The 10,854-nt window shown below is 44.9% G+C and overlaps 1 protein-coding gene across 1 annotated transcript; it reads right to left on the reverse strand.

Annotated features, from left to right (window-relative positions):
• Positions 1 to 295: 295 nt before the first annotated feature.
• LOC136960177 (kyphoscoliosis peptidase-like) lies at positions 296 to 10,617 on the reverse strand. Its single transcript, XM_067254552.1, has 12 exons — positions 10,601 to 10,617; positions 10,030 to 10,164; positions 9,787 to 9,843; positions 9,574 to 9,624; positions 8,975 to 9,016; positions 8,786 to 8,836; positions 8,424 to 8,506; positions 8,125 to 8,233; positions 2,786 to 2,903; positions 1,874 to 2,062; positions 1,544 to 1,734; positions 296 to 1,366 (listed from the first exon to the last, which is right to left on the reverse strand). Exons 2-12 carry the CDS (start codon positions 10,118 to 10,120, stop codon positions 468 to 470), a joined length of 1,881 nt encoding a protein of 626 aa, XP_067110653.1. The 5' UTR covers positions 10,121 to 10,164; positions 10,601 to 10,617; the 3' UTR covers positions 296 to 467.
• Positions 10,618 to 10,854: the final 237 nt, after the last annotated feature.

A 10,854-nucleotide genomic window follows, 5' to 3' on the forward strand; every position in this document is an offset into this window, starting at 1 on the left:
CTATTTTTTGGTGTATTGTTTACTGACTGCTTGATAGTGTATATAATTTTGTTTATGATTTGAGAGCAGTGTTTGATTTTGAGCACAGGTAAAACTGTTTTGAGTCGAAAGTTTCATTTTGCAAGAGGATTCAGAGGTCTTGTAAATAGTGCTTGAAGATGAGGTTTTGTGTTTACAGTTTTTAGAAAATGGGTGACTGTTTCAAGAAATGTGTTTTAGCAATTGTGAAAAACTGTAATAGTAGTATATATGAATAAACCATCAACTGAGGTCACGATGCAAGAACTTGAAAGAATTCCTGATGAATATAATTTAATTTCAACATCTTGTACGAGTTACTAAACCCTTAAAATATTTGCTTGAACCTCTCTTAGAAGCTCAATAACATGCCTCAATGTCATCTTAGAAGAGGGATGTTAGTCAGATCCACCTCTTGCCAAACTGCCGAAAGGCAGACAGAATGGTCACTAGTGGCTCTCCACTTGATAGTTGAGAACAAAGGAATGCGATCGGTCGCCAGGATTGAATTGGATCATGATGTTGAGGTCGGTGCACCCCACTGTACTGCAGCAGCCACTCCAGTACCCATCTGCATCCAGGAGCAGCTCCTGTGTGTCCCTGCCTCCCACAGAGACCTGTGACACGTGGGGGATCCTCATCTTAAACTTGACCGTACGACTGGCTGGCAGGACCCCTGACAGGGGCTCCACCAGCTCATAGTCTTCTTTCCAGGAATCGTACCTCATTGGGTAGAAGGGCCACCTCACTGTTGGGTTGGTGCAGGAGATCAGATAATTACAGAGGAACCCATAGCTCCCCATCTCTGCTTTGTCCCTGCCATATACGCTGAACACGTACAACCCCGCCCTGGGGACCTGCACCCTGAAATCCACAGAGTCTCCTCGCCTGGACTGAAAGACGTGTCTCCTCTGCTCGTCGTCAGTCATGGCTGCGGCGCTCAGCATGGCCATGAGGTCCAAGTGGCTTGCCACGTGGAAGCGAAGGGAGCAGCGGCCGTCAGCCGCGTGGACGATGGGGCCACGCTGCGAGGGATGCTGGAGGCCCCTCCTCTCCGTCAGCCAGCTGGGCCCCACTGGGTTACTCAGGTCATCCGGAAGCCGCATTTCCCTGTTGACCGCCTTGCACTGGATCTTATACTCACACACTTGGCTGTACTTTTCCTCCTCTCCAGAATTCAAGGCCTTTGCATATATTTCCAAGGAATGATTTTCAGTTTCCTGGGGGTAGACATCCAGCTTCATGCCATCTGGTGTGAGTGTCATGATAGCGTTGCGCTGTTTCCCATTCATGTTGTGCATGAACAGCACAGGTGATGAACTCTTAACTGTGATCGTTGTCTTTCCATCTGCATTGGGGAAAGAAGCCAAGGATATCATTACACGTTACATACATTACATTACTGTACACACGCATTAGTGAAGAGTGATATCAAGACCGAAACCAAAACTTTATTCAGCAACCTAGTGAGTCCCTGATAATATCAACAGAAATAAATATGTGGAAAGCAGCAAAAACTACTGACCTGATTGGATGAGATATGTCTCAGGGTGTATAGAGAGGAGGGCCAAATTATAAAACGTGCTTCTCAGATGCATCGAGTTCTCAAATTGCTTCAAGGAAAGCCGAGGGTTGAGCAGCTGCCACTGGCTCTCAAGCGGGAAATGATCTCCCACAAAGAGTGCAGGGTGCGTCAGGAAGTAGAACTCATTGTATCTTTAAGCAAAAGCAACACCAGGAGACAAGCTTTATGGTCTGTCCACTCCATTCTGTTTTATCCTCAGTGCGCTCCTGAAGTGCAATGCACACATGCTTAGCGGGGAACTTAAAAGAAGAGCTTGAGAAGCGCACTCACTCGAATTTGAATGTGGAGTGATTATCACGGACGTTCCCAGCTCCCCATGTGCTGTCCAGTAGATGCCAGGTCCCTGCTAGTCTGACCGCATTCCAGGCGTGGGTAGCACTCCCTGTAAAGCGGACACCCAGCTTGTACATTCCACCCTTGGAATACCCAGACACCTGCTGACACTCTATGCCTGCAAGACTGAACCACACCGCAAGCTGGTTACGGCAATCACAGGCATTCACAGACAGGGGTCAGAAAGCCAGTACTTCTTAGCAGTGGACACGCTTTACGGAAGCAGTCAAGCGCAGTGCAGTACAGCCCGATCAACATTAGTGTAATAGGATTTAGTAAAGCAAACACACTCAAGATAATTTTTAAGTAATGTCTGCAACAAAAATCTGAGGATAACACTGCCACAGTATCCCATGCACTCCTACAAACACACACACGCACACACACACAAACACACTCACACACACAAACACAAATGCACACCCAGAACATATGTGACATATTATGCAGTTTATATCAAAATAATGATTGAGACAACTGGAATTCTAACAGTGTTTACTAGTTACATCTAGCTACCTGCACAGCCCAATAGGTCTGCCCATGATTAACAAAATGATCACACCAAAATAGCAGGATTGATTTTTAACATCACTGAAACCCCACATGTCCCTCGCACCTCTGATTGGCTCAGCAATGCCCCATAAGGCTACAGGATGCCAAAGGCAGAAGCCGGTCAAAACGAGTCGTGACGGGAGTCATCAGCTCAATGTAAACTCACCTTCTTGATTCATTAGGAACCAGCCAAATAATGCTGCACCATGTTGCTGACAATGATTTAACCCGACCAACAAACCTTTTGATTATAAGTTTGTAATGTTGATTGGATTGAAAGAGCTTGGTGGGAGCTACCTGCACATAGCTTGGAACAGGCCAGCGTAGCCTGCACACACTCCTTTCCCTGTCTTTAAGACATCACTGGGGGAGCCTGATCTGAGATCAGGGTTTTGGAGGCCCACAACATCATATTCTGTAAGGACATAAGTCAGCAGGGATAGTTAGGGATCAAGAGATTGAATGGACAATACTGTGCCTATATTCACCCCGAGGGGAGGAGTCATTCGCATTGCGGACTCCTTAACATCCAGCGTTGCCATGCAAATAACTCAACCACAGAAGCATCAAAGGTGCTGCTGTCATTTGTGTTCTGCATCCAGTAAATTGTGTCACTTTGCGTTTGGAAAACAAAGAGCCAAAGCGATCGTCTGTCAAAAATCCCCCTCCTTCAGGTATTGCGTGACATGCTCTTAGGGTTGACATGACTATGGCCACTGACCTCTTTGGTTCCTGTGCGCCAACCTCAAGAGCAACATCCTGTTAACGGGCAGGAAATTACAGTTTTTCACAATTGCTAAAACACTAAACCCCATTCTCTGAATCAAAGGTTCAGTGAACTAAACCAATTTGTCAAATCAGACACTCTTTTGGCAAAACTCATTCTCATTCACTAAACACATTTTGCACTGTGATGCACTTGTGCTGCAAAATGGTAAACACAGGCGGCAAACAGTAAACACAACTACAACAAAGTTGTCATCTGTAAAACACAATTACTCACAATTGTTCACACTTGTTTCTAATGATGTGATCAAACCAATTGCCCAGAATATAAGCCAGTTCAGAATGCACAGGTGGCACATGTGTGTTGGATGGATGTAAGAATGGTGGAAAACAATCTGAGAGGCAGAGGGAGGAGGACGGTCCCAACCAGTCGTCCGCTGTTGGACCAATGCTGTGTATCGATTTCAACGTAAATGTTTGTCGCTATGCTGATTGCATGGGTATCTTCATGCTGCAGTTAGCCTGCGGGGGACGCTTCCCCGATCTGTGCCCTCGTCAAAAGGGCAAGTGAATACCGTCAACCCCTGTGAAAGTGGGAGACTTTGTGCTGCATCAGAAGCATCCCAATCGTTGTTTGTGTCCGAATGTCCTGACTCGTGGGTTTTATGCCGGTCTGTCTGAGCCGCCGACAGTTAGTCATGTGTGCAATAGCCTGCGCTCCGAGAGCCAGCGTTGTGGATGCACTTGTCCAAAGAGTAGCCAAGGGTCATGATAGGACTTCAGGTTTCTCCTCTCCGTCCGTTCAGACTAGTAAATAGGTATAGCCACACGCTAATGGTCAGGCAAGAGCGCCTTACAAGGGACCTCAGTGGCCAGCATTAACGGCTTGGTTCCATGCGGGCCCTTTTCCTGCGTTACGTGGACAACGCCATTCATATGATAATCGCAGGCGCGCGGCTGGGCAAGCGGACGTGACCGAAGCGTCCAAGGTCCTGCCTCGCCACCCGTCAAAGCGTCTGTTCAGTGTGTGCTGGCGTGTGTGAAAGAAATTTTGGGCCTATGTACAATGAATGTGTTTTAGGAGAAGTTTACAGTTGGTTAAGAAGCTTGATACAATGAATGTTGATTCAACTCCATTTGGTAGAGATGCCATTTGCAGTTTTATGACACCTAACTAGGAGACGTGAAGTCTAGAGACGGGAAGTCTAGGTGACCTGGGAAAGTTCTTGTCACCTAGGGAGGAAGAGACAGTTGGTCTGGAGACAATGTGGATTCAACTGTATTGTTCTTAGGAGTTAACCAATAAACAAAGAGATTTGGTATAGCTGCATGTCTGTAGGATGGACCAATGACTTTTGAGAACTGTCGTATCTATAAAATCCCTTCATCCTCTGCCAGGAACCTCGGGGTGACCATGGATGATGAGCTCTCCCTCACAGCCCACATTGCTGCGGTCTCCCGGTCGTGTAGATTCACCCTCTACAACATCCGGAAGATCAGGAGATACCTATCTGAGCATTCCACCCAGCTGCTAGTCCAAGCACTTGTCCTCTCAAAGTTGGACTACTGCAACTCGCTGCTCGCCGGTCTCCCAGCATGCGCAACCCGCCCTCTCCAGAGGATTCAGAACGCGGCGGCCCGTCTGGTCTTCAATCTACCCAGACGCTCCCATGTTACCCCGCTCCTCATTTCCCTCCACTGGCTTCCCATCACGGCCCGTATCAGATTCAAGACTCTGGTACTGACCTTCCGAGCGGTGAACGGACTGCACCCGACTACATCAAGTCTCTCCTCCAGCCTTACACCCCCCCCCGCCACCTACGGTCTTCTTCTGACAACCGTCTGGTGGTCCCACCGCTCAAGAGCGCCCGGTCCCAACACAAGCTCTTCTCCTGTCTGGCCCCCCAATGGTGGAATCGACTCCCCACCTCCATCAGGGACACTGACTGTCTCCCCACCTTAAAGAAAAGGCTCAAGACGCACTTGTTCCGGGAGTACAACGGCACTTAGGAATGCTTGGCTGGACCTGATGTTAGTTTCCTCCAGGATCACAATGACTCGTATTGAGAGACTTGTTGCTCTTGTTGGTTAGTTGTAACGGTTTCAAATTCTTGTACTCGCTGTGAAATATTTTTACTGTTTTTTTCTACAGGTACACTCTTGCGGGGAGTTTCATGTTGTTCAATTGTAACTTGTTTAACTGCATGCTCTTATGGTTCTTCCCTTTGGCACTTATTTGGTTTTCCACAATGTATGCTTCATGTTTTGGCTGCTTGCAATGTTTGGGGCTATCTCGTTGTTATGATCAGTGACCTATGCTCTTTTGTAAAGCTCTCTCTTGGAAGTCGTTTTGGATAAAAACGTCTGCTAAATGCATAAATGTAAATTGGTCTGTTGAAGAATGTTCTTGGGGGGTTCAGGGCCATCAGCTGCATAGTGCTGGTGGTCTGGATTCTCCCAGTCCCATTCTAGAATGCTAGATGGAGCTGTATGGAATTGTCTTTGTGTTATTGTCTTGTGTTTGTGTCGATGATGTTATGTTGATAAGGTTATTATGTTTACATTTACGTCAAATAAACATTAACTCTGTACTTCACCCGACTTCAGCTTAAACAATTGATTCTCTCAAAAACGTCCACGACCCGTGGTAACAGGTTCTGTTCGTTTGACATTGGCTGCCACAGCAGTTGCACATCTTCGACACGTTGTCGGGAGCGCTGAGGTCGATTATTTGAATGAGCGTTCTGCACTGGACTATTTTAATAGCGTATTTTCCGTTCTCCTGCGGTTGCATTTCCGTGCTGTAGTAGGGCGGGGTGGTTCCGTTGCAGTGCTGTCATTGGCGAAAATCTGCTATCAACTTTGGGGGGGACAATTATATGACATTTTCTCAAGAGCAATTCCTGAGGGGGACACCAAAATAACTGCTGTAACACAGCACATTAAAAAAGCGCCATTGGTTTCTGTGGTACGGTGAATATGTCTACATGCCCCTCTAGATGTGCTACTTTCTATCCGTCTTGCGATCTCACCATGCATGTCCCATTTCATAATGGGAAGTGGGATGTTCACTGGTATACGGAGTAGGGCCTACTTCAAACTGATGTGACGTGTAAAGGCATCCCCACTGTGATGGTCCAAACTAACTACCTTTTGTCCCCTCTCCTTCATGCGCCGGTACCTGCTGTACTGCCCCCGGGCGACACCTGATGAGCCCTTGTTTACCAGTGACGCAGCCCGCAAGGCCACGACCAGATCGTGGCTCACGCAACGCCACAGAGTTCTGTGCGAGCGCTGTGGCCTGTCCCCGGAGCTGTATACGGCGCATTCCTTCCGAATGGGGCGGCTGCATCTGGTGTCCGCACTGGACGTCGTGGAAGCGCAGAACTCATGAGCGCTTGAGAACAGAGACTGTGACTGTGTCGGGACATGCTTGCAGCTGGTACACAATAGAGGCTTGCATTGGATAACGCTCAGCGACTGTCTACTCTATGCATAATGCTTGTCTACTCTAGGCAGCGGGCGCTCAAGAAGCTGAGCGGGCGCTCAAGAAGCTGAGCGGGCGCTCAAGAAGCTGAGCGGGCGCTCTAGAAGCTGAGCGGGCGCTCTAGAAGCTGAGCGGGCGCTCTAGAAGCTGAGCGGGCGCTCTAGAAGCTGAGCGGGCGCTCAAGAAGCTGAGCGGGCGCTCAAGAAGCTGAGCGGGCGCTCAAGAAGCTGAGTGGGCGCGAGACCTCCGGTGACCCATGTGGTCCGCATGTATCCTGTGGCTTTGTACACACATAGCCTTAGTCATCGTTGATGATAGCATGACCATGAGGCATCCAGAAAACACCTTGTTTTGCGTCACTAGTAAATAGTGTGATGCCATGTGGTCCTCCTGTGGCTCAGGAGGAGCGACGCTCCGCTCTACACATAGTATAGACTGGCGGTGTGTTGGTGTTTTGGGGATTTAACTCGTTGCTCCCTGCCTCATGTCATGCATGCTGCAATGAAGGCAGGGAGCACTTCCCCATGTACATCCATTCCGCCAATGTTAAACCTATTTTTCATGAATATGAATAAATGGTGAAATCAATCACGTGAGTGTCTTGACTGAACTACAGGCAATGGAATTGGCCTTTGGTAACTTAGATGTGGAGTGTTTTCAAGGCTGGATCCAGCACACCAGAGGGTTTTTTCTTTGTTCTTTGTTGACAGTACTAAGTTGTGATGGTTACTGTAATATTTTCAAATCAAATTTACAGTATTTGTATAGTCCTTTTTACAAGCAATGTCACAGAGGGCTTCACATACGCCCATAGAACTGCCCCTCAGCCAACCTCAAGCTCCAAGGAAGACAAGGAAAAACTCCCAGAAAAACTCACTTGAGGAGAAAGAATTTAAGTAACCTTGGGATGAGCAATTCAATGAGGAATCCCCTCCTCCAGAGACGGTTGGTGAAAGAGGGGGTGCAGAACACAGGCTAAACATAGTCATACATCAGGAAAGTGTCAATGGGTGTTGAAACACCAAAATCCAGTGTTTCAAAATCCAAAATCAATTTTCTTTATTGCTACAGTAAATGAATTTACTGTGTAAACATAAACAAATTCTTCTTTACATGTAACTACATGGCCTGGATGCTGTGTTCTACATTTTTTTGTGTTGTGTCTAATGATTTCTCCATAGTGTTTATATATTGATTGGTTGTTTTTATGATCTGAAAGCATAGTTTGATTTTGAGCACAGGTTACATGGTTTAGGAGCGAGTGTTTGATTTTCCCAGAAGAGTCAGAGGTTTTGGAAATTGAGTTTGAATATTTGGTTTTGTGTTTACAGTGTGGAGAAAATGGTTGACTGTTTCAAGAAATGTGTTTTAGCAATCGTGAAAAACAGTAAACAATAAACCTTGCCCTCTAGAGCAGACTCACCAATGTGGTGTGTGACCCACATCCAGATAGCCCTCAGCTTCTCCATGTCACTCTTAGTCCCCTTCAGCAGCTCCTGGACCAGGGCCTCCACAGTGTCCTCGGCTTTCACCTGAGACCAAAGAGCACAATCACAGCAACTTTCCCCCCTTGCAGATGCACAGCTCTAACATAATGCAATGACACCAATGTTTGAAAAAAAAAACCTTCATTTGTCCGTTCAAAAATTACCCTACCAAAAAGTACAACGTATTTTCAACAGCAATTTTATAAAGACAGATTCCAATAATAGGAAGGCTTACCTTACTTGCATAAGCATCAATATGTTTGAGTTTATCGAAAGAAATGCACATTGACTTCAGGTTGGATGTGTCCCATGGGAAAGCTAAAATGAGAAGCACAGCAAAACAAACCATGTACTTCAAGCTTTGCTGCATGGGCTACAAATTATTTATTTTTTCTCCTCTAGTGAGTTTTTCTGGGAGTTTTTCTTTTTAGGTTTAGGTTGGTTGACGGGCAGTTCTATGGGCGTATATGAAGCCCTCTGTGCCATTGCTTGTAAAAATGGCTATACAAATACATTTTGATTTGATGATTTACAAAACACACCATTCATTGGGGAAAAAAAGAAAGCTTTCTCTGTACCTGGTTTATACAGACTCACCATATTCAGTCTTCCTGCCAAGCTCTGTTTTATAGTCATCACCAACGAAAACTGTAATAAAGTCCATGCCAACACATTTTTAGGGTGCAGTAGACTCCTGGCTGAATTATCTCCATTAGATTCATTTTGTTAAAAGCAGAAAAACACATTCTTTGCATGCCTTTTAATCAGAAATGAACTTTTTTTTACCCTCATTTTCATATGCAACTCCATTTCTCCTTACTTCTTTTCCTGTAGTGCACAAAAAAATATAATGAGGAAAGTAGCCTTACAACTACTATCATAATGTAACCTTGAGATGTTTGTGACATTTGAAGCATAAATATGGACTACAGTAAGTACAGGGACATTCCCCCCGAGGTAAGTTGGGTGAAGTGCCTTGCCCAAGGACACAACGTCATTTTGCACAGCCAGGAATCGAACTGGCAACCTTCAGATTACTAGCCCGCTTCCCTAACCGCTCAGCCACCTGACTCCCTGTCTCAAAGAATGACAAATAGCAAGCTAGCAAGCACATAAATTTAAACCTTTCTAGTTTATATATCAAAATGTACATGATGATAAGCTTAAAAAAAAAAAAAAAAAAAACGTACGTTTTCCATATGTAAGGTGAATAAGGAAAAAAAGCTATGAGAGGGCATTAGTTTTTTATTAAAAAAATTTACGACCGTTGACGTGTCAGGTATGTAAAAGGCTCACAATGTTTGGTCATCTTGCAATGCTCTATTTTCAGAAGAACTGATGGATGTGTTTCTGTATTATGTAACACACCAGTAAATGTCTCTCACCCTTATCACTGTGTCCATCAACTGCATCTGCTCTGGCCTTCTCCCTGCGCTCTGTGAGACACGTCAAAGCATAGTCTTGTCATTCACAGTAAATATATATCCAAAATGTCACAGCACAGCCACTGCGTCATTATCCGATATGCTCACTTTGGACAATGTGGATCATTGCCATAATGAACTAACATTATCTTACGTTAGCCTTATTTTACTTACCAAGTTTGTATTCCTGGCTATCATCTTTATCGTTTTTGTCTTCACTGGCACAGAAGCCTAAGACATTTAGTGGGGGTTGCAGATAACATGTTAGATGGCATGCAAAATATAGTGCAAAACAACTATGCAAGTCACTTCTTCATCTACATCCCCTCATAATTTTGAACGATGCACTATAACAGCTGAAAGTAATTCAGACAAGACATTATCAAGAATAAAAATTATCACTGCAATTGTACTTACACACATACCACAGGTAGAATGGAAGCAGAGGAAAACAAAAAATTGCCAGCAGTATTTTCTGCACAAGAGTAAGGTGGTTGTGGAAGGCCATTTATCCTTCAGTAACCCTGGTAAGAAATCTAACAGGAAGGCTTTCTGAAGTTTGTATCCAAGAGGAAAGAAACATAGCAGCTGTCAAATGCATGTCTTGTTTTTCTCTAGGAAATGATGAATACTCCATCTCTTACCTTATATATAAATCTAATCACAGCTTAAAATGTATTTATTTTAGCTACACTCCATAGACAGAAAGATGGACCTAGCAGGGTGAATGGCCTCTTCTCATCACTAAACTTCTTCTTCTGAAGTTTAGTGATTTCTGTGACTTATGAAGTCACAGAAATACACTTAAGTGTGTGTGTGTGTTATTACTTATATTCATTTGTCACCAACACAACTGTTACAGTAGTTACAGTTTGTACAGATTAGGTACCATAAGGATGAAGACTGAAAATGTATGACAGAAATGTTAAGATCCACCACTTCCTCTTCCTGTTTAAGACAAATAGGTAAATGTTGATTTGTAACTTACCTGTACAGACTGGATCCTTCTTGCAGAGTTCTCTTTACCTGCTACTGACGTCAAGTAAAGAGTTGCTGGCGCCTTTATAAGCTATCCATATAGGGTTTCTATGGCTGCAGGACTTCCCAAAGAAAGTCATAAAATTCACTCCCTTGCTGATAAAGTACTGAGTAGAGTCAGCAAAAGAATCAGGACACACCTTTTGTCAACATCTATACAAACTCACTTTGTAACTCATAACACTTCAGTCACTAACTTAGCCA

Source organism: Osmerus mordax, chromosome 17, assembly GCF_038355195.1.
Source record: "Osmerus mordax isolate fOsmMor3 chromosome 17, fOsmMor3.pri, whole genome shotgun sequence".
Lineage (NCBI taxonomy): Eukaryota > Metazoa > Chordata > Actinopteri > Osmeriformes > Osmeridae > Osmerus > Osmerus mordax.